The 24,324-nt window shown below is 37.3% G+C and overlaps 1 protein-coding gene across 1 annotated transcript in view; it reads right to left on the bottom strand.

The window, feature by feature from the left end:
- SYT10 (synaptotagmin 10) overlaps positions 1 to 20,248 on the bottom strand; it is a 67,732-nt gene extending 47,484 nt beyond the window's left edge. Inside the window, exons 1-2 of the mRNA XM_004052952.5 lie at positions 19,615 to 20,248; positions 6,419 to 6,776 (exon numbers count right to left, since the gene is read on the bottom strand). Coding sequence (XP_004053000.2) covers positions 6,419 to 6,776; positions 19,615 to 19,765 — 509 coding nt within the window. The 5' untranslated portion in view covers positions 19,766 to 20,248. The remainder of the gene's footprint in view (positions 1 to 6,418; positions 6,777 to 19,614) is intronic.
- Between the last annotated feature and the right edge of the window lie 4,076 nt (positions 20,249 to 24,324).

Raw genomic sequence — 24,324 nt, 5'->3', positions numbered from 1 at the left:
GCAATTGCTTTTGATCTAGCATATATTTAAATGAATGTATATGAAGTAATTAGCTTGGAAAATACTTCTTCATAGCTTTTGATCTACAGATAACGTTCTGAGAACATATTATATTACAAGAAAAGAAGTAAATATAGACTGAAGCCTTAAACATTAAAAAATTCTCAATAATAACTGGTCAAAATAATAAATACAAGAACTTATTTTTTAGTATTACTTGATTCCTAGAAGGTCATGTGACCATAATTCTAGCTCTGGATTTCTATGCTCAGTGTGCAATTTTATACCTTCCCTTACTTTGTAATATGTTTCTGACTCTCATGAGCTTACCTCCTGGTGAGCTCAGCTAGGTTTTGGAGAAAAATAGTGATAGCTCCACAACCAGGTTCATGTACCACTCTTGATGACACTTCATCTGTGTCTCCACATCTCCTCGACCTTACTGCAAATAGTGTATTGAAATTACCTGTTTTCAGATTTGTCTTTCAGTCTCCAAGACTTTCTTCTAAATTGTGGTCTTTATTATGGCAGAGAGTATTATTCATCTTTTAATTATTTCATCATAAACATTTGCTGGGAACTAAGAAAATGTCTGTTGGAGTTTGTATGAAAATAATTTACCCTAAGATTCCTGTGACTAATAAAATCAAACTTCCCAAGCATTTATTCATATTATGTAGAAGACTAGGAGGCTGAGGTGAGAGGATTGCTTGAGGCCAGGAATTCAAGACCAGCTTAGGCAACATTTTGAGACCTCATCTCCAGAAAAAAAATAAAAAATAATAAGCTGGGCCTGGTGGTGCGTGCCTGTAGTCCTGGCAACTTGGGAGGCTGAGGCAGGAGGACTGCTTGAACCTAGGAGCTCAAGGCTGCAGAGAGGTATGATCACGCCACTGCACTCCTGCCTGGGCAACAGAGTGAGACTCTGTATCAAAACAACAACAACAACAACAGCAAAAAAAAGAACCAAATCAGTGTTTGTGTATAAGACAATATTTATAACTACCAGAAAACAAACTTCAAATTTCAATCATTTTGTAAGGATGTGACTCTGGCCTTAGTTCAAAGAGTCATCTCTTTTCAGAAAAGAAGCAAGTGTGTACACCTAATACATTTCTTTCATGAAGGAAATTATTTAACCACCTCAAGTTCCTGCAAAGCATGTTTTATGAACTTCTATTTCAGGGAGACAGATCTCAGGTCTTTCCATTGATCTGGGCAAGTGTTGCTCCTTGATACCCTAGCTAGCCATATATCTTTTAAACTCCCCCTTTTTGTAATATCCCATTTTTCATTCCTTACAGTGTTTTAGCATAGATAATTTCAATTTTTGCTATCTTTTCAGAGAAATTTAAATTTTTAAAAACATTCTTACAGTAAAGTTAACTATGGAGTCTCATTTTATCTATTTTTACATAATTCTTAATTTTTCTTATAATAATGCACATTAAGCATTCTTTTGGATACTATGCATGATGATTTTAAGCACTACGCTTCTAATCAACTATAGCTAATTGTAAATATTGTAAATTCATCAGCACATATAAGTCAGTGATTTCTTCCCATGTACATTTTCCTGCTTTTGTTTCATGTTCAATTTGTTATGCGATTACAGTTCCTAATTATTTTCAATAGGTACTTAGAGTCCTAAAGGTGATAAATCTATATAATTCCTCATCCTCAACAAATTATTTTGCCAGTTACTATTCACCTTGTCTTTACGCCATTAATAAATTCAAAGAAAATTGGTTCTCATACTCATCTGTGAGAATACTATCATTAACCTCTTTCTAATAGGAACACAGTGTTATCTTACCACTCATCATCTCGTGTGGCTTTTAAAGATGATGTATTTAAAAAGGCAAAATGAAGTGGAGGATGATCAATCAATCAAAAGCATTCAATTGACACTTATGTGCCTACACAGTGGTGGAATAGGAGGGCATAAAAGTGGGTTGCACACGCTTAGATGCTGAAAATTTAGCATCTAGTTTGGAAACAGCTGGAGCTCAATATTAAGATACAAAATAATTGCTAGATTGTAATTACAGCTTTAAATAATAAAGGATAATAGTTAAAAATTGGGCAGAGAAAGTGGACTCTCAGATGCATTTTCCTTAAAGATCTTGTAGTACATAAAAACGAGGTTGTTATTCCACACAAGGAAAGCAGCATGAACAAAAGCACAGAGGCAAAGAGAGTCAGATCTTTAGGAGGATGGTAAAAAGACCAAGCGCCCTTCTAGTGAGCAACCATGGAAGATCAGTAAGATAAACAAGATGAGGTCATTGAATTCATTTATTGATTCTTTCAATTCAGTAAGTTCACTTTGAGTTCCTACAGTGCTTTGTTAAGGCATCAAAACTTAAAGTATTAAAAAAAGTTAAAAAAAAAGCAATATAGAAGTGAATACGGCTGATTTTCTGCCTAAGAAAGCAGCATAGAACTCTATATGTGGGGGTATATGGAACCAAAATGCTAATGGTAGCTTGGTATAATCATAGTATAACAGCTTTAATGACTTTTAAAAGATTTGGACTAGACATGGAATTACTGAAGTGCCACTTAATGATTTTTTACAAGGGATCTTAGATTTTCCTTTACACATTTTCATGTTTCTTTTTGTTGTTGTTTTCTATTTCCTGATTTTTATTACACTTGAACATAATAAAAATTACAAAGTAGATGTCTTCTCCTACAGTCTGTCTTGTAAAGTGTTGCCAAGTGAATTATCCTAAAACACAACACTTACCCACAGAACTCCTCTGCTACAAATATTTTTTTTTGACAAGAGAGACTCTGAACATGTTGGCCATGATTTCAAGGTTTCACTATACTTCAATTTCAGCTGATTTTATCTTCCATTATTCCTTCACTTTACTCTATTTTTTGATCACAGTACCTTATCTGCTGTTTTCTTAGCAAAATATCCTACTCTATGATTTTTCAAATAAAATATTTCCATCTAGAATGCACATCCTCTCCCAATTGCCACTTATCTGAATTTCCAGTTTCCTTCAACTCAGCTTAATGGCTCTTCTCCATGCCTTAGCTGGAAATAATGTCTCAATGTTCTGAATTCCACATTCTCCATCACATAGCTGGCACTTGTAATTCCTTATATTGGTATTACATGTATTGTCTCCACATTATATTATAAATTTACAGAAGCTGTCACAGATCCTTAGAGTTTTTGGAGTGGAAAGAGTGAAGGATACGTTGACTATACCCAGGATTAAATATATGTTGAATAAGGTTATTGGATGAATAAACAATCAAGATGACTCTTGAAGAATATTAGTAATGAAGAAATACACAAATGCCAGCTGGGTTGTTTGGTTGCCTGGCACGCTGATAGGGCAAAATGTCCACATACTTGAAAAAGGAGATGATAACTTGAAAAATGTGGGAGTTTCCAGCAATGCTGCTAACTTCTAGGCCCATCAGGATGCTATTTAAATACAGAGACAAGTAAAACTTGAAAGACTATGATGTCTGAGCCAAATTATAAAGGAGTCCCAACAGACTAGAGCTGGGGCATACTAATAAGGTGAGGAAACAAAGTATTAAAGTTAAATTCAGTGTGTGTGTGTGTGTGTGTGTGTGCATCTGTGTGTGTTATGTGTGTGTGTGTGCGTGCCTGTGCATGTAGGTTTGATTTTGCTACATTTCAGTGAAAAGTTGGCATTTGAGCAGAATAATTTGATTTATAATAATGTACCCTTGATCTCTGTGTTCATGTGGACTACATAATGAACTCAGCAATTTCCTCTTCCTCTCTCTATAAAGGTAATTTCTAGTATGATGAAGTAATTAATGTAGATAAGAGTTTTGAGAACTAGAAATAATCATGTTTTCTGCAAGGAATTCATCCCAAGGCTAAACAAGTTCAAATAATGACTCTAGTCATTCATGATATTCATATACAATTCCAGATTTTTAATTGAGTATGATGAACAGGAAGATGCTGTTATTCTCCAGCCTTCAAACTACCTGTCCTAAGCATACTTTGTAACCAACATATTTAATTGCAGGAAAACTACATCCCTTTGGCGTTTATGCTTAATATGTGTTCATCCATCTGGATAAATTTGAATTCTTACTCTTCCCAGCTGCATGACTTCAGGCAAATTTTTAAATCTCTCTGGGTTTCAGTTAGCTCACATGTCATGGGGATAATTAATAATACTTACTTCATGCAGGTTGGTGAAGGATTATCAGGAAGGGTGCCTTGGCATAGTGACAAAATTGCAAGTGCTCAAAATTCTTTTCTTCTTCTTTTTTCCCCAACCACTCATATAAACAATGAAAGTCAGAGGCAGGTGAAATGATTGATATCAAAGTTCTAGCAAAACTCTGAACGTGTGTTGCAGTTTTTCCTCTTACAAAATATCAGATATATACAATCTAATTTTTATGATTTTAAGGTTGAAATTTTTATGTTTTTCTGATTTGTTCAATTTCACATAATTACTGAGAAATTCATAGCTAGCAAAAAGAAGTCTTCGCTCACGTGTTTTCATTCTCCTCTAGCTAGGGATAATCAAATAAGTGGTCTCTTTATACTCAACAGATAATATTTTGGAGATAGTATTTTGTTTTTCTGAGGTTCCAAAAAAACACTGATTACCTGAATTTGTCTTCATTGAGTATCCACATATAATCTGTACATATCAACTAAAGAGTTGAATGATTCTGAATGCTAAGCTAATATACATTCACAGTGGTTAGTATTTTTAAAATGTTTCGCAGATTAATTGAAGATTTTTACCTTGAAATTTCTGAGTGTCTTAAGTCTTCATGGCTATAAGATATCATATGTGGCCAAAGTTTTCCGGGATGGTAGTGATAATCAACTAAATACATGAGGTAATTTTAAAGCAGTTTTCCCCTATAGGTATAGCGAGACCAATGTCTTGGAAAAAAGGAAGTTCCTCCCAAAGACATTTTTTCCCCTATTTGTAAAACATGTAAAAAAAAGTGGTTTATTGGACAATTATTTTATAGTTCAATAAATATATATAATTCAATAAATATATATATAGTTCAATAAATATAAAAACATGGATATTTATTGAGTTACATTACATAAAGATCATAAATAAGAAAATTTAAAATGAGCCTAAATGTCATTGCTCAGGAAAACTTGTCAGAATAAAAACAAAATATGAGGCATTCCTTAGTTATAAAATTTAAGTAGCCTAGAAAAGTGTAACATAAAAAAGACACTTCCATCCATCTTCCTTATCTCAAAGTTCCTTATCTCAAAGGTAATAATTATTCTTACTTATCCCTCTGGAATACATTTAAGTAAGAAGTGGATTTATTTGTAGATATAATTCTTCCATTTACACAAAATACATATTGAATAGCCTTTCAATTCTAGTAGCCAATATGACCCAGTTTTTCAATTTGATAGATTTCTAAACCCTTAAAAGTATTACCATGTTGGAAAACATGGATGCCGTCTTCGGTTTAGAGAGATAAAAAGGTAAGATTAGGAAGTCAATCAGTTTGCAGGAAATAGCAGTTACCTCTCAATAAGAGACCATTGATTTTACCCTGCCCTAGAATAAAACTAGTTGCTACTTTTGGCAACCTGAGAAAAACTGCTGACGTGCAATTTGTTTTAAGAACTGATGCCTCTACTTAGCAGAAAAAAATGCCTCTTTACAGGAATCATTTTTTCCTTTACAGTTAATACAATTAGAATATACTGTGGTTAATTATTTTCAACAAAGTTTTGCTGACTTTCCCAGACTGAGTTAAAATGTATTTCCTTAAGGAAGTCCTCTTCTTCCTCCCTTTAACGTACACTCCTCCATATGCCCATGATATTTGGCTTCTTGTGGAACTTATACTTTGCCCAGTGTAAGAATCTGGTCTACATGAGCTCAAACACACAATGAAGTTTCATGTTTTTGGTATATGTGTTAAACAGTTGCAGACTAAATATGAATCTGTTAGTTGTGATTGTGAAATTCTAGATGATTTCTGATTGTGTAGAGCCTCCACGATATACATTTCAAATGGCTTTCTTAATATTTATTGGTCGAATCAAATTAAGTTGGAAGACTACAGGTAGCAGCTATCAACTAATGATATTTCAGTGGAAAGAGTTTAATAATAATCTGTAGTTACACGATTTTACTGAGACATCACGTTCTGCTAAGCCCCTTTCATGATCCTGCTCCCTATTTGGCTTCTTTGTCCTTAGTTTCTCTCTCTCTGCCCCTATGTACTCTGTCCTACCCTTTCTCTCTTTATTTAATTATCAATTTCCTATGTCTTTCCCATTTCTCCTGTTTCTCTTTTCTCCCAACTAAAGTTTTTCCCTCTTATGAAATTTCACACACACACACACACACACACACACACACGCACACACACCAGTTTTATATATTTAATCTTTCCTTACCGGGATGATGACGTAGGCTCAGTAATTTGTCTTTGCACACGTGCATGTTTAATTAAATGTTCTTTTAAAGCAGTTTGGACTTCTGCTGGGATGTCAGGGGAAGTGTGGCTGATTTTTATTGCAGGCTCAATAGCTTTTACGGCTGGCTTTTCATTTTCCTTAATTTCTTTTTTCTCTTCAGTCTCAAAAACTTCAGTAGGAGCACTTGAAATGCTCTGTGGAAGGGTAGTGATGTTGGAAGTCACAGGTTTGCTTTTCCAGCATGGCCAACACAGCTTCCAGAAGACAAAAAGTGAGACAACCAACAAGGCCAGTCCACAAAAGCTGACAACGACTGCTAACAGGCTGACCGAAATATCTGGAAAAATTACAATGTAAAAATGATTAATTAATATTGTACATAAAAAAGCAGAAATGGAAAGAAAATTTTACATCATAATTGTTATTATTTCCTGATTCAGAATTTCAAAAACTCAATTTTAAGTTATCTTTGTAGGAAGAAAAGGTTAATAATCATTCCTGGAAATTCTCAAAGGAGGTACTTGAAAAGTTCTACCCCGGTAAAAATTCTAATTATATACAGGAAAATTATGATGTATGCATATTATTTCCAAGTACACTATGATGGGTTCAAGATTTTGCAAACAAAGATTGAAAAACTGCAACCTGCCATGAAGCCATGAGGCAAGAAATTCTAAAACTGCACACAATAGGAAACTCTTGTTTGCTTCATCTTTGTTCTAAAGATGCAAGCTTCTCATTCTCTAGGCAGAGAATCATTAAATATTTCTGTAAACTGTTTTCAACAGTATAAATGAGAATAACACATTACTAATAGAGAATGAGACACTATTAGTTACATTTTTCAACCTCCATAGATTCTTTCTGATAATTTTGTATTATTTTTGTTTCTAATTTCTCTTAATTTCTGGAGTCCTAAATTAATTAATGAATTGTGCTATGGCCTGAATTTTTGTATCACCCCCAAAATTCATATGCTGACATCCTAATCCCCAAGGCCATGGTATTAGGAGGTGGGACTTCTAGGGAGGGCATTAGGTCATGAGGGAAGTCTTCATGAGTAGGATTAGTGTTCTTATAAAGTAGGCCAAGGGTGCTCTTTTGCCCTTCTACCATGTGAGGGCATAGCAAGAAGGTGTCATCTATGAACCAGGAAATGGGCCCATGGGACTAGCACAGGCATTCTCCATGGGGACTTGACCCTGTACATTTTACAATATAGAGAAGCAGAAAATTTTTGTTTCCTGAAGATGTCAAGTTTTTTCCTCAAAGAAGGGAGAAATTGATATATCATTTCTTAAGGATGGGGGTGGGTCAAGATTCCATCATAATTACAATGTTGTAGCTCTTTGCATCCAGAGACATAAGGCATGGGAGAAAGGGAATTCTGCTTAATAGAAAGCAATGCAAGAAGTTAGATTAAGTAGAATTTTATCCTGAAAAATAAAACGAAAATTATGCAAACAAGCTTACTGTATTTTATTTATGTTTTGCATTGCTTGCCATAGCAATTATGACTAATCATTAATAGTATTAAAAATGAAATCAAGCGCTTAATGCGTAGCTCTTCATGACATATTTTTCTCCCAATAACAAGCCTTGTTTAACAAAAGAAAAATAACCTATCAAAAGATTAAGTGAGGATCTAGGAGAATTTATAAAGTCATCAAAAAATTTTAAATGACTTTTTCATGTTTGTGATTCATTTAACTATGACATGAAGCACACTATGAGTTTGGATTTAATTCAAAGAAAAATGAGTAATCCCAGAAACATTTTAAATCAAGGTGTTGAAATGAAAATATGCATTTCAGAACTAACATTTTGACTAAGGAGAAGATAGAAGTGAAGGCAAGACTGGAAGAGGAAACACTAGTTAATAGATTACAAGAGCTATCCATGTGAGAGACTAGTGGTTCTGAATCAGGGTTGCTGAAATGGGAAAGAAAAGATTCCAGAGAACATCAAAGCTCTAGTGAAGGAGTGTGAAGATTACAAAGGACAAGAATGTGACTCAGTTTTGCTCGTACTGAGTTTGAAGTACTTACGGTCATGCAAGTAGAAATTTTGAGTAGGCTATTGGTCATGCATAAATCCAACCTAAATAAATTGCAACTAATTTAACTTCCTTAAGTAGTGGGATCTGAATCCACAGAAGATAAATGTTCCTCAACAGAATCCTGAGTACACCAATATTTAAAGAGAGTTTCAAGGCACAAGAAACCTGCACAGAAGAATGGAGAAAAGGAGAAAGAAAGATATGCAAAAAAATCAGGTCAGTGGGTATTCACAGAAGCTAGGAGAATATTTTAAGAAACGATAGTGTAAATCATTAAAATAAGTTCAATTAAAACAAGAGTTGAGAAGTGACCATTAACTTTAACAAATATATCTTTAGTGAATTCTATGAGACCAGTGAAGCAGATGTTGTGTTAACCAGATTACTGTGGATTAAGAAATGACTGGCGGCCAGGCGCGGTGGCTCACGCCTGTAATCCCAGCACTTTGGGAGGCTGAGATGGGCGGATCATGAGGTCAGAAGATCGAGACCATCCTGGCTAAAGCGATGAAACTCCGTCTCTACTAAAAATACAAAAAATTAGCCAGGCGTGGTGGCGGGTGCCTGTAGTCCCAGCTACTCGGCAGGCTGAGGCAGGAGAATGGCGTGAGCCCGGGAGGTGGAGCTTGCAGTGAGCCGAAGTTGTGCCACTGCACTCCAGCCTGGGTGACAGAGTGAGACTCTGTCTCAAAAAAAATAAAAATAAAAATAAAAAAAAATGACTGGCAGTGTGGAAATGGACTCTGTGAGAGTAGATAATTCCTTCAAGAAATTATACCTAGGGAAGGAGGAAAGAGAGGGAGCAATAACTACAGCAGCACGTGGAGTTGATGAAGGTGTTTTCATTAGGATTTGCAATACTTCAGCATGCTTCAGAATGGTGAGAAGGAATCAGTGGACAAGAATGGATAGGCAATTAAGCAGAATAATTAACAGTGAAGTCCCATAAAAGGTGACAATGGATGAGATCTGAAGCAAAGATCAAAGAATTGGATTGCTTCTTTCTTTGTAAGAAAAAGAGAATAGTTCTGGATGCCAGTAAGGTTATAGGTCTCAAGGCACGAAGTCAAGTGAATTCTTGTTTATAACTATATTTTTCTCTCCAAAGGAGGAGTTAGGGTTAACTGTCAATTATGTTGGAATATTTGGGAATAGTTTGGGATATTTGAAGAGCATGAGAAAAGTCTGAAAAAGGAACTATAGAGAAGAGGAGAAACTTGAATAGGAAAACATTAGATGCCTGGTCAGAATATACATTTCTTTCAAAATTGGAGACCAATAAAGTGATACTAGTCTGCCTGGTTTTAAAATATTCTAAATATTCAGCAGCTTTGGTGTAGGGGCAAAGAGACAAATAAATGCATCCATGCATAAGGTTTTTGGTTTGTTTATTTTTCCAGAAGAATGTGATAGACCCCAAAGGAGAGAGTGTATTGGGCAGATAAAATGATGCATCATAAGTATGACGTCATACTTACTGAAAGAAAATTCAGAGATAAATAGAAAAGTTAATAGACTGGAGTTTCTAAATGAGAAAGATGAACTCATAGGAGATTTTGGTTGGGGATTGAAATATTTGGATTTACAATGCTATGGTAGTATTGTTCACCATAATGACAAGGGTTTGAATATGATCATAAAAGAAAAGAGGTAAGTTGAACTAGAGAAGATCACTGGAGGAAGGTGGCCAATCACTGGGAGGCCGGGGAGATGAATCTGAATGTCCTGGCTTTTCTACACAGGCTTTCAAGTTACCCATTCCAACGGGCAAACTTGATGACTAGGCTCTCTAGCTCTAATTTTCACTGTCTCCGGATAATTAAAAAGAATCCATTACATAGCATTCATCCTATTATATCTGGAAAGATTAAGAGCTAATGAAATAAACAGAAATTAGATTAGGCTTTGAGATAATTAGGTTTAAAATTGCTCGAACTCTGGTTTGATTACATACACATGCATAAACATTATTCTGCCACTGTCTATATGTCTGTCGGTCTGTCTGACTATATATCTCTAACTAATTTTAGTCAGAAACATTTTACTCTTTTATCATGTTTTAATATCCCAAAATAAAGTGACATAGTTCAGAAAAACTGAGAAAAAGATCACTGTCATCAGAAAATACAGGGAACTTCTAAAATGCGAATTCCTCAGAAACTTTTAGCATAGCGGAACTTTGCTAAAGTCTGTATAACCAGGCCATAACATTTGCATGATCTTGTCCACTGAAACTTATAAATACTGCTAGGTCCAATTACCTACTACTCATGCAGCTAATATAATCATGCAGAAAAGCACAAGCCAAGTGTCCTGCTCTCAATTCCAATTTCTGCATGATCATGCAATTACTACTGCTTGAATTGATATTCTCCTCTGTGTCTATCTGTATCTTTTTAAAAATTTTAAAATTCTAGTTCATTTTTAATTTTTCAAAACGTACAAAATGTACAAAAGTTTGATTTCCAATAATTAATCAGAAATTAATATAATTTAGTTCATCGATATTCCAAGCCCTTTGTTTCTTTCCTGCTTCCTGTTATTGCCTGACCACAGTCCATATTTGCTTATGGCACCATTTCATAGAGAAAGAGGGGGAATAAAACTCACATCAGCAACTCTTAGTCAAAGATGAAATTTTGGGATTATCTTTGAATTTATTTATACTATTCATCTGATATTACCATTATAATAATTAGGGCATGCTTCTGATTTCTATAACAAGGGACCAAATTAATAGTGACTGAAACAAGATAGTTTATTTCTCTCTCATGTGAAGTGAGACTGTCCCAGCATAAACAGGCCATGGCAGATTTATCAACTCTAAGGTGCCTGGAATTCTGGTTTGTTTTACATTTTTGCTCTACTATTCAAAGGTCTTTGCTTCTCTTTGAAGTCCAAGATGGCAAGCTACTACGTCCATATTTCAGGCAGCTGGATGGAAGAAGAAGATGGAAAAAGGGAAGGTGAGGGTATGTCATTTCATTTTAAAAGTACAAATTTGAAGTTGTGCACATCATTGCTAACTTCCCAAGGGTCAGGACTTAGTCATGTGGCTACACCAAACTGGAAAGAGACTGAAAAATGCTCTTTTAAAATTTTTTATGCTGCCATATTCTTAAGAAAAATAAGAGATCCTATTGCTGTGAAGTAGAAGCGGGAGATGAATACTGGGAAGCAACTAGTAGTCACTTTCTCATCTATAAATGTAATACATAATATCATCAATCAACAACAATCCTTGCACATTGCCTCTTATAATGTCCATTTTAAATTTATTGACCTTTGCCTTTCTCTTGAATTTCAATAAATGATAACAATTACATTAATACTATATTTAATCCATTATAAAATATATACTTTAAAACATTTTGCATTTTTGAAATCAGAATGTTATCTTAGTATTGATGGCTTGTTACAATAGCTAATAGCCAAGCAGTAATTGTGTCATAATTTTTGTTACTTGTGTATGCGCTAAAGCAAAAGCATCAGCATCAAAATTCATAGAATAAGTCCAAGTGGCTTATAAGAGAATATTGGAGAAAATAGTGAAGCACATCCTTCAACCTTATAAGTCAAATTTTTGGAAATGGGTGGTGAAGGTGGTGAGTCAGATGTATTTAGAAACACTGCCAAGATCCCACATATTTGCACAGTTAGCTTTAGAGCACAGTACCCTTGGCCTGTATATCTTTTATGAATTATGTTAAGAAAAAATGCAACAGTAACACTTTTTATGGCATAGAATATAATAATGTGTGGAAAAACAAGGACATCATTAATTCTGAATCAAAAAGCCATTCAGAAGAATCAGACTCAGAATTTTAGTTTTAAAATTACTTTAACCTATTTCTTTTATGTTTTCCTTCCTATATTTGTGTCAGAGTGATACAAGATTTCTTTAAAAGTCTAAGTTTTAAAAGAAGTATTTCTATACATATAAAATAAAAATTCCATGTGATTAAAAAGCATTGTGCCATAGTTTATTTGGCAACATTCTCTTTCCTTTCTTGGTGCCACATAAAATAATGGTGCATCTTACACTCAAAGGCATCTTCGATTTGATAAAACGTGGTACCAAATATGGTATTCGAATATCTAAATTTATTAAAAAGCTTTACATATGCTCATAATTGAGTAAATTATTTATAATTGGTGACTGTATATTACTCATATATTTACATTAACTTGAACATCACACACAGCATCACATACATTTAATTAATGGCTCTAGTACATTTAATGCTTGGCACAGTGGCTTTCACATAGTAAGCGCTCAATAAATATTGCTTGAATAAAAGCATAATGCTAAAACCACTTCTCAGGTACATTAACAGCTTATATTGTAACAGATTAGAAATTATAGGTTTCTGAATATTGTTTTGTCCATTAGTCCTTTAAATCCATGACTACTAAAACATCACTAAGGGAATAATATTAATAAATACTGAAGAGAAAACAATAGTCCTTGTTTAATTAAGACAATATTGTGGTATGGACAAATTGACATTTACAAGGTTTTAAAAGTTGACTGTCATGTTATCTAGTCAACAATGGAATAATAAATTAGACAGTAGACCATAACATACATCAAGGTTCATCTAAGGAAAAAAAAAGTCATTAATATCGATTCCTTTCTATTTCCCTTAGGATGATTCCCCCCTTCTGGCTCCAAGGCCATTACAGCACAATTCCATAAAGAAACAAAGGTGTAAAGAGTTTTATTAATTTCTGGTAATAAACCCATAGGAGCTTCTACTTTTTTTCCCCAATAGTCTATGTGAGGCATGTTGATGACAGCTCTTATAGCTTCAGTGACTACTTAGGATGTATTTAACATTATGAAGAAAAAGAAAATTACCCTATAAAATAATAAAAAAGTCATCTCTTTAGTCAGGAATTCTGTTTGTAAACTTGGTCAGTGTTAGATATTCCACCAACAGAGGAAATTGGCATTGTGCCAGTTAGACAAAATACCTATAATAATAACACTCCTTATCTGAAGGTTCAGTTTGATAGATTCATACTAATGATGCCCTGAGATTTTTGAGTGGGTGACTCTCAGCTCTGTTTCAGTCACATTTTGTCTCTAATGCCTCATAGTACTGAATTTTAATAGTATACACTGTTAATTACTTAACTTGACCAAAATATGGTAGGAAAATACAGCACAAAAGATTTTAATGAATTATTTTTTCTAATTACAAATTAACAAAAACAATGTAACTGGTAATTTAATACCTGTTTTCACTACAGACTTATTTATAAACATATGAAAGGAACTATAGGATTATATGCGTTCAAAGTCGTGCATTTCAAACACACTAAAAATCTTTTATGTGATTTTACAGTTGACACAAATCAATTATATTTGGCCAAGAATATGTAAACACCTACTCGTGTACACTGAAGTACACATGTGTGCATAGTCAAGTAAGAAAAATGAAAAACACTGCTTGTTATATTTGGATGATAGAAAATCTAATAGAAAGGTTTGAGATATGGGTCATAATTGCACACTAATAAATTTTATTGGCCAGTAATTATAGCCAATAATGTAATAATATTAACAGCTTATCTTCACAGACATTTTTTCCAATGCCCTTCAGCGCCAAGGATGCCCCCAGAATCTCCTCTTCCTATTCCTACTCTTTGTTAAACCTAGGCTAAAATCTAAGAAGCCCTGGTTTCTTAGCCTATCTCCATCACTAACTAGTGGTGATTTGAAGGGAGGTTAAATTTCTTTGCCTTCGTTTTCACATCTGCAAAGTGATGATTCCTACTTTCAACTGGAATGATTAATAGCAATTTGAATCATGAGATAGTTACTTTTCCCCTGCCACTTTCTACTTAGCACACTAACATGCTTTCCTTTTACTGCCATACATGAATATATTGAACAGAGATTCTAGAACTTGTAGACTCAGTGCTTTATGCAACACTTACAAATTTAGCCATGGAATTATAGATCCAGCTGAACACACTCTGAAAAAAGTCAGTGGATACCTATATCAAGTTCAGTTGCTTTTTCATGAGTATATTGCTGACTGAATTCTAGCTTTTTAATGTTGTAAGTGCTCTAATTTCTGCTACTATCATAAACTAGATATTTTGTATGTCTATATAGGATATTGTATTAGATACTGGTGACACAAAAATACAGATGTATACAATTTAGTTGCAGAAGAGATTTGGAGGTTATTAAGACTCATTATCTTACAAATAATAAAGTTGAAGCTTCTTGATAATAAATCCCTTGATTCATTCATTCATTTAAAAAATATTAATTGGGCCAGGTGCGGTAGCTCACGCCTGTAATCTCAGCACTTTGGGATGCAGAAGTGGGCGGATCACCTGAGGTCGGGAGTTGGAGACCAGCCTGGCCAACATGGAGAAAACCCCCATCTCTACTAAAAATACAAAATTAGCTGGGCGTGGTGGCACATGCCTGTAATCCCAGCTACTTGGGAGGCTGAGGCAGGAGAATCGCTTGAACTTGGGAGGCAGAAGTTGTGATGAGCTGAGATCCCACCATTGCACTCCAACCTGGGCAACAACAGTGAACCTCCATCTCAAAAAAATAAAATAAAAATAATAAATAAATAAAGTAGCTAGTATGAACCACAGATTTTTCAAGGCACTGAAGATAAAACAATAAACAAGCCCCTGCCCTCAAAGAGCTGACATGCTATTGACTTAATGTGTACAACGTTAGTGGAATAAAATGTAGATTGGGAAGAATATAATCATATGTTCAAAATAGAAATGATTTTCATTGGCATTGGAAATTACATTAAACATTTATGGTAATGATTGTCTTCTGCCGGAATTTTGTATTTAAAAAAGCTTGTAAATGAATGCAGATGCATCTCAAACAATTACCAATTTTTTCAAAAAGCCAGTATTACAGTAATGACTGTTTTTTAAAAAATGTGATTTGAACTTGGTATACAAAATCACTCATAAGAATTAGATGTCAGAGACTCACAGTTCACAGAAAAAGGAAACACAGCTTTTAATTTGTCGCAAAGGAAAAAGAAAAGGTTAAAACAAAAAGAAATTCCTGCCAATACTGCTAACACACTGGGATTTAAGAAGAATAAATGTTTGCTGAGATCTTCTTGGCTTTGAAGATAGGTCTCCATTTGCATTTGAAGTAAATCAGACCAAGCACAAGGTGTATTGATGATCATGTGACAATGAGACTAGACATAGTAGAAGCTGGCCACTCTTCAGTGGAGTGACAATGTGGAGGAAGGAAAAATATCCTCTTATATATTCTTCTTCAAACAGGCCTATCATTCTGAATTCACTGTGGCTCCATTATTCTTTTATAGACCTACAAGTCTCAAGGAAAAAATTCTACTGATAATATGTTTGTAAACACATCACTAGGATGTGTAAAACTCTGTTATGGTGATTAAAAAATGATAACTCAATTAATTGGGTAGTCATTTGCTTTGTCCCTCTACTATGAAGTCCCTCTACTAATTTTAAATCTTTATCATAGACCCACTATGCCTTGATCTTAGAGGGAAATTATGATGTAATTCTTATAATTTTACTTAACTATCCCTTTTCTTGTCAGTTAAGTACTTTAATAAAATTATTTCCCATATACCTACTTTTATCCCTACCTCTAAGAAACTGAAGAACATATGTATGAATTTAGAAGAATTTGTCTAAATTTTTATTTTAGAATTTTTAGTCCCAAATTAAAATTGTGTAAACATGCAAAATTAGAACATTGATGAATTAAATGCTTATGAAAATATTTAAATTAAGGTTAGAGCTATACAATTGTGATGTGAGCTCAAGTGACTGTGAGCTTAAGTGGGACTGATTAGCTGTGATTTATGAGGTCTGCCTTTTAAGCAACACAGGTTCCTTGAAATTGATGAGCATTTGAGCAGCAATTAAGGAGTAATCAGAAATTAAGCTAAATCCAGTTTAAAAACGATTATATATATTCAGTCACAGTATGCCTGAAAAATAACTTTTGGGCCCAATATGTTGCTTTGTATTTTCCCTAAGCATTCTAATATTAAATCATATTGTGCATTGAGATTAATTTAGTGGGTGACATATCTATTTCGGGAGAGGGAGAGAATCCATGGTAAAAAGGCTCAAAATATCTGATATTCTAAAAAGTGCACATGGTGAACTTTCCAGAATATTAGTAATGCTGGCACATATAATGACTCTGATAAACTACGCCAAAAGAGTAATGAACTTGTGTTGGCAACTTTAGTGTAAGTCTTCACCAATTTTATTAAAGTATGAGATTGGTCATGTTTTGATCATATTGTGATTGTGAGATCCTCAATGGCAACAATACTGCTGCTGCTTCTGCTACTGCTGATATGGTAAAAATAATGGTGATACTTGCACTTCACTGGCATTTGCAAAACCCGTAAGATAATATCTTACATATATACATGATTTGTAGCTCCCTTCATGTAGAATGATTTTAACTGGAATTACCTGAATTTCTCTCCCACTATCTCTATGTGAAGGAATTAAAAATATACACAATTTTGGAGCTTGTAATTATCGCTGTAATGTTAGAACAACCAATACCATCTGGGCAGTGCTGATTAACTTTCAAAGTAAATAAGCACTGTGCCATTCAACATTGTTGATGTCTTCCTACCAAAAATGGCCTTCTCATTAAACGATGAGTAGAAGGATCACTGGAAGTGCTTTATTTAGGAACCTATAATAACAAGCATGAGAGCACAAGTTATAAGAAAATCTACTTTAAAGAACAGTGTGACGCTGGGTGGCTAAGAAATATAATTAAATATTTGGCAAACAATCTTTAAATCCACTTCATAGATATCTATTAACTTTGAGTGTCTATTTGCAGATTAAAGTATTTTACTTCTAACTGTTGCTTGGATTCGCAAATGAAAAACGTATAGCAATCTTGTCTTTATACGTCATACACAACTTAGTAGAATATCTTTCCTAGTAATAGCCAATAAAAATGTGTGTTCCTATATTATAAATCGAATACCCCACTTGTATATATTATGTGGTCTATTTTTCCTCTTAAGGGGAGGAAAATATTCTTGCAATTGTTCTAGGTTAATTTTTCTCACTTTTTATTCCCAAGGGGAAAAGTTCAAAAGGAATTCAGACTACAATTACTTCTTGCAGTGATTAGGAAAAACTGAGAACTATTTCTATAATTCATATACTATAGTTTATCTGAAGCTAATACAGTTGTGCATTTTGGACAGATTTCAGAGCTGGGATTTGGTTTCTAACTTCCACATATTTTCCTCATTACCAGCCAGTCTGAGACCCGGGAAACCACTATTTGGTGTGTGATCACAAAAGGGCAGGAAAGAGGAAAATCAGTAGTTTTATTTACAGCATCAACTGTTCAATTACCAAAGCACAATCTTCAAACTTAAATACTCTCATTTCGTCCAGTGTAGCCCCTTCTCTGAGTGTTACCTTTAGCAAGTGGGTCACTAAAGACGTTTCAGAAAAGCTTATCTAATATCACCACAGAGGACTCTGAGGTCACACTATTCTGGTCTTTACCTCATACTTAGCAACGATACGCACAACACAGAATACAACATGCTCACACAGTGCCTTCCACTGAGTTTCATACACTCCTAGGAATTTAACACCTACTGAACGAATGGAAATGATTCTCAGTTGTGTTTATACACTGAGAAAATTTTAAAGTTTTCCTATCCAGGGTCCAAGCAGCGGCATCTCTTCAAGCTCTGCCAAGTGCAGACAGAGCCCCCTTGGCTCACGTTGCCGTGGATCAGAGAATACCAAACCCTGCAGCTACCCATGTGAACGATGGAATGTAAAAGCTAAACTAAACCCATTCCCACTCCCCGCTTGGCTTTGACGCAGGGGTGGTGGTGGAGAGGATTCACTAAGTGTGCCCCGCTTTGCTCCCTCCCAGCACGCAGGGCTCCATGTTGTCCTGAGCTTGGCTGTCCAGCTCTGTTGCCCTGACTACCTTCAACTCTTAAAATCCCGCCAGGAGATCAAAATGACAGGAAAAGCAAAGGGAAAGAACCTAGAGAGGGAATGGCAACCTTCCAGTCGAAAATCCCCAAAGCAGTGTTTTTTGACTCCTAGTGCAACAAGTGACCCTCTCAAGCGGCTCTTGAAACCACGCAGCCCGCAACTCGGGGATCCACCTCGCGTGCGCCCGAGCAGCACAGCAGGCTGGACACACCAACCTTTTCCCCAACCGTGACCCAAACAGTGGCTTGGATTCGATCCTTTCCACCCCCAGGAAAATCCACTTGAGACTTTTTTCCATCTCCAGATTTCCGACGGTCGATATCCTCCTGCATCCAGCCCATTTCCTAGTTTCCTGAAGGGTAGGGAGGACATCTGTGAGTTGGATGTCTGAGAGCGTGCGTGTGCTAGGGATTTTAAACGTTTCCCCTCTCTTCCACTTCTTCGATATGTGCTCTGAGCTTTAGGTGTCGCCTCACAAATGGGATCAATAATCCCTGTTTTACCAACTTTGTCATGAAACCCTAGAAAATCATATATATTAAAAGGGCTTTAGAAATTGTCAGGTGCCCGACAGGTTGCAGCCGCGAGTTACCTCGGAGGCCAAGGCAGCCACCTCTGCAAGGGAGTTCTGCGTCCAAGCATGGCTTGTCCGTCCCGCCTGGCCCCCATCAACAAGGCCGGGACCAGCAGCCGGTGGAACGAGCGAGAGCAGCCCTAGTTCCACAGGTGAGCCGCCCCCACAAGCAGCCAAGCCGCGAGCCGTCCCGGCGCCGTCACCGCCCGCACTCACCTCTCCACTCCGGGAGGGAGATGGGAGGCGTGGGAGAACGCGGAGAGGCGCGGCGAGGCTGGGAGCGGGAGACGGCGCCGGGAGGCGGGAAGCGGACCAGAGAATGGGAGAAGCCCGGCAGGTGGACAGGAGGAAACAAACCCCAAACGCCCCACCCTCGAAGTCGTCAGGAGCTGAGCTAAGGAAGGAGCGAGGTAGGAAAGCGCGGCGCCCCAAATATGCCCCGGGAGCGGCGCGGGAGGCGCAGAACCCCGGAGCTTGCAGCCTAGCGCGCGGGGTCCCAGCGGAGCGCGAGGACGCGAGCGGAGCCCTCCCGGTTACCTGTGCTGCTTCCGCCCTGGCTGCCCCTGTCCCGAGGGAAGATGCCCGAGCACTTCTCCCACTCCACCTGGCCGGCGAAGCACAGCTCGGTGACGATGTGCAGAGCCTTCTGGCACAGACTGTTCACTCCGTCCTCCTTGTGGAAACTCATCGTTTGGCTTTTCTTTCGTTTTCTCTTTTTTTCCCAGTTAGCCGTCTTTTCCTCTTCCCGTACCTCTAACCCCTCTGGCGCCCTAAGCCATAGTCCGCCCGCGGTGACTTTGGCTGGAGATTGCGCCGCTGAGAGCCGGCAACTCTTAGGAGCCCCACGTTGGCCCCATGGCGGGAGCGGAGGGCGCAGGGGAAGCAGAGGCGCGCGAGGAGGCTGCGGCTGCGGCGAGGTTTGCGCCAACTCTCCCGCCGCGCGAGCGAGCCGAGGCGCGCTGGAACTAGAGACCCGGCATGGAGTGCTGAGGGGAGGGGGGAGCCGTAAAAAAGCCAAAGCAAGCCCTCGACTCGCAAGCACGCCCCCCTCCTCTCCCCAGCGCACTGGTGTTTCTGGCGGGTGCCTGGCGGCGACGCGTCCAATCGCAGCCCGGCGCGGGCGCTAGGTGACAGGCGGCGGAGCGCGCAGACCCGGCTCCCCGCGTCCTCTGAAGAAGGGACTCGCGAGGGAGGGAGGGAGGAAGGGCTTGCGGCCCGGCGCCCCTGCCGAGGCCGGGGATGCTCATCGTTGCCCAGAGTTGGCCCAAGGAGCTCTCTCCGTTTTCCCAATACTTTTCCCTGCATCAGTGCAGCCATCCCCGCCGCCTTTGTCTCTCCAACTTTTCCACGGATGTATTCTACTTTCTGTGCTATCTGCTTCTGCCCTTCTGGAAAAGTCATCCCAATCGAAGAAAAACTGAAAAAGTTAATTAGAAAAAAGAATGCGTGAATAAGCAAACCCTCTTAGGTAGATCACAAAATAAAATGTTATTTGTACTAATAATCAGATAAGATTCTGTCGATTAATCCATAATTGGCGATTGAGAACGCACAACTTGACTCCCTCCATCTCCTTTCTTAGCGACTTAAAACAAGACATGGGTGTTAAAGGGAGCAGGATTAAGTTCAAATCTGTCACACATCTCAGCCTAACCTTGAAGTTGTTTTCAGGTCTTGGCGATCCTCCCACTTCAGCCTCCCTAGTAGCTGGGACTACAGGGACTCCAGGCGCTATATTTTTTTTAAAACTTATTGTAAAGACAAGGATCTCACTATGGTGCCCTGGCTGGTCTCGAACTCCTGGGCTCAATCAATCCTACCGCCTTAGCTTCCCAAAATGCTGGCACTAACCACCACGGCCGGCCTGCTTTCGGGTCGTTGCCTGAGTCTGTAAAATGGGAGATTTGGACTCGGATATCTTAAGCTCACCTGTTTTTAATAATTCTTTAATGCAAATGGGTGCAAATCACTAGAACTAAAGCGACAAAATAAAATTAATAAACATGGGCTTCAGGATATAATATGTTTATATGGTTTTTAAACTGTTTTCGGGCAGAGTTTGATCCCATATCATAACCTGAGGATTGATTTAACCCTCTTGTGATGAGGGATTCTTTATTTTTGAAGTGGGATACATTGAACTTGTTAGCGTGTCTATGCTAGTAGAATAAGTAGTCTTTTTTAAAAACAGCTAATCAGTTCATGGTAAATTATTTGCTTTGCACGGGACTATGGTAAACCTACTATAAATATTAGGCATAGCACTCCAGTAGGGAAGCATTCATTAGTTGAATCATTTTGACCTGATCCATAGGATGATTGGTTTAACTAGGACTATTTTTACCACGAATTAAGACAAACTAAAATCTGCAGGCTTCATTTGGTTTTTGTCTTTATGCACACTGACTTGGGTGGTTTTTAAGTCAAATTGTCTAAAGAAATAATTTCACTGTCAATCAAAAAATATTAAACATCTACTGTATGCACAAAACTAAATAACACACTTTAATAAGGCCCTTTCCAATTGCCTTTTGCCCCCCATTCTGCTACAGTCTACACAGACAGACCGGTAGAAAACAACCTGCAATGCAATGCTGTACTTTCATATTTACCATATGAACTAATTGCTGTGTAGGAGGACCAAATGAGTAATTATCTTTATACTACTTACAGATTCTAATTGCTTAAGTGGAGTAATGCAGAAGGTCTCCCTAATGACCCTCTTGTGTTTGATTTCAGTGTTAAACATTAAGTAAACAAATTCTGAAAATAACTTTCCTGGTATTTGTTTATGCTGTTCCTGGCCTGTTGCTACTCTTACTGCTGTGTTTTCACAACAAGCAGAGTTAATTTCACTTGGATATTCGTTTTTCTGAATTCATTTCTCTGAAAAAAATTTTCTTTCATCTAAAATGAATATCACAGGTTTTGATTTTTTTCTTTGTTCTTTGGACCATCTCACAGCTCATTAGCAGGTGAATCAAAACAGTTTTGTTTGTCACTAACTAAAAGCTCAGGTAAGAATTTTGGGCAAAGTAAAAACTGCATTGAAGGTCATCTTTTTCAATGCTGAAGGATAAGATGACCGGAATTTCAATTTTCAGTCTTTAAATTTTTTTTCCAACTATTTCAGCTACCAAGAACCTAAAAAGTAAATCAAGCAATACAGATTTGCATTTACTTCCCCACTCACACTCTGAAGGAATTGGTGAAATAGTAAAAGGAGAGGAGTGCAGGTTAGACTGATATTTACTGAGCATTGTTGGCTGTGCTAAGTACTATAGTAGCCATTGTTAGTCAAAAAAATACTGGCTGTAATGATCTCTGTCACAGCTTTCTGCTGGATGACCTCTACGTTATGTAGAGGAGGGATTGGTTTGGAAATAAGGAGCCCAGGAAAAACCCGTGTGAACTAAGCATACCTGTTAAGTGACAATTTTAAACATTCAAAACTCTGATTTCCCTACTTGCTCAATCCTCTTTCAATTCCTTCTTGCCCTTTCTCCTTCATATCGTGGGGGAGGGAGAGTTAGCTTGTTAGGCAGAGATCTCTCTACGGTAAGGGGGACTTGGGAATCACTCTAACACTATAATTTTAAATATTATTTGACCTCCAAGACAGGAACTAAGAGAGTAGGTAAATGAAGAAATCTCAGAGCAGCTGAATGAAGATCACAGAAAATTATTAAATTTGAACTTACTTCAAGTGTTACTACTTTCCTTTTCTGTATTCTATTGGCAGCTCAGATTCATAACAGACCAGTTGTAACTTTCTGTATACACTTGAGGCTGGTCCTGTATTCCTCAATTCAGAAAATGGAATTGCCACTCACTCCCAACTGGTGATCATGATGACCAAACTTCTGGCTTGCACAGAAGAAATGAGAAGTCCAGTTCTGACTCCAGATCCTTTTCTTTTCTTTTCTTTTTTCTTTTCTTTTTTTTTTTTTTTTGAGACGGAGTTTCACTCTTGTTGCCTAGGCTGGAGTACAACGGTGTGATCTCGGCTCACTGCAACCTCTGCTTCCCCGGTTCAAGCCATTCTTCTGCCTCAGCCTCCAGAGTAGTTGGGATTACAGGCGCCCGCCACCATGCCCATCTAATTTTTTTTGTATTTTCAGTAGAGGTGGGGTTTCACCATGTTGGCCAGGCTGGTCCTAAACTCCTGACCTCAGGTGATCAGGCCACCTCGGCCTCCCAAAGTGCTAGGATTACAGGCATGAGCCACTGTCCCCGACCCTCCAGATCCTTTTAATACAACCCAATTCATCACTCTGGAAGATTTGGTGTCTCCTCTTTTTCCATTATGTTCAATTTGTTCATTTTTCCTGATGGATACCCAGTGAGCATTTCAATCTGAGACTCAATGTTGAGTTCTTCAATTCCAAGAATTCTATTGATTTATTCCTTCAAGTAATGTTCTAACTTCCATTTTTTTTCTGTGCAGTCCCTTACTAGAACTCCTTTTTTGTTGGATTTTTGACTGCTAGGACTGAATCGCCAATTTTCACTTCTCTTCTATTTTCCAATTTTGTCACCTTACTCCATGTGCTCTAATTTTGGGGAGATTTCCTTTGACCTTGTTCTCTGAGCTTTCTATTAAACTACTATGATTTCATCTTTTATAGTTCTAAGATCTGTATACTTTTTGGCTTAGTGATTCTTTTTTCTTATTTCATGAATGAAAATCTTTTCTTATTTGTCTGACCATATTAATTATGTATATTTAACACCCTTTCACCCTCGTTTTAGTCTTGTCATCTTTTTCTCTGAATAACTCTTTTTTTGTTGTTGTTGTTCTGTTCTTTATGTTGGAGGATTTTTTTCTCAGGTGTCTGCTGATCCCTGGATCTCCATTTAAAAACACTGTAATATGGATTTGCAGGACCAAGTGCATCAGTAAGACATAGAAACAATGAGCATCACTGAAGGGCAATTCAGAACTGAGCTGTACTTTTAATTGGAACACCCCAAATATCCGTATCAACAGCTTTATTCTCTGGAGTGATTCAATTCTTTTCAGAGAGGGACTATCTAGTCTCTCACCAGGGATGTAAGGTAGTAATTAAAATCTGCCTGCTTTTACTTAATCCTCCTTCTTCAGTCTGTCGCCCGACTCTGTCCTCTTTTGGGTCTGGTGTCCAGCATCTAGAGCCTTTCAAGGTTAATATTTCTGGGCAAAACAAAACATAAAACAAACCTCTTTTATTTGCAATTTGGGGAAGGGTAATAATTGAGGATGTGTGG

The sequence above is a fragment of the Gorilla gorilla genome, chromosome 10 (genome assembly GCF_029281585.2).
Source record: "Gorilla gorilla gorilla isolate KB3781 chromosome 10, NHGRI_mGorGor1-v2.1_pri, whole genome shotgun sequence".
Taxonomy (NCBI): Eukaryota; Metazoa; Chordata; class Mammalia; order Primates; family Hominidae; genus Gorilla; species Gorilla gorilla.
Note: the sequence above shows the minus strand (reverse complement) of the source record. Positions and strands in the feature narration are given on the sequence as shown.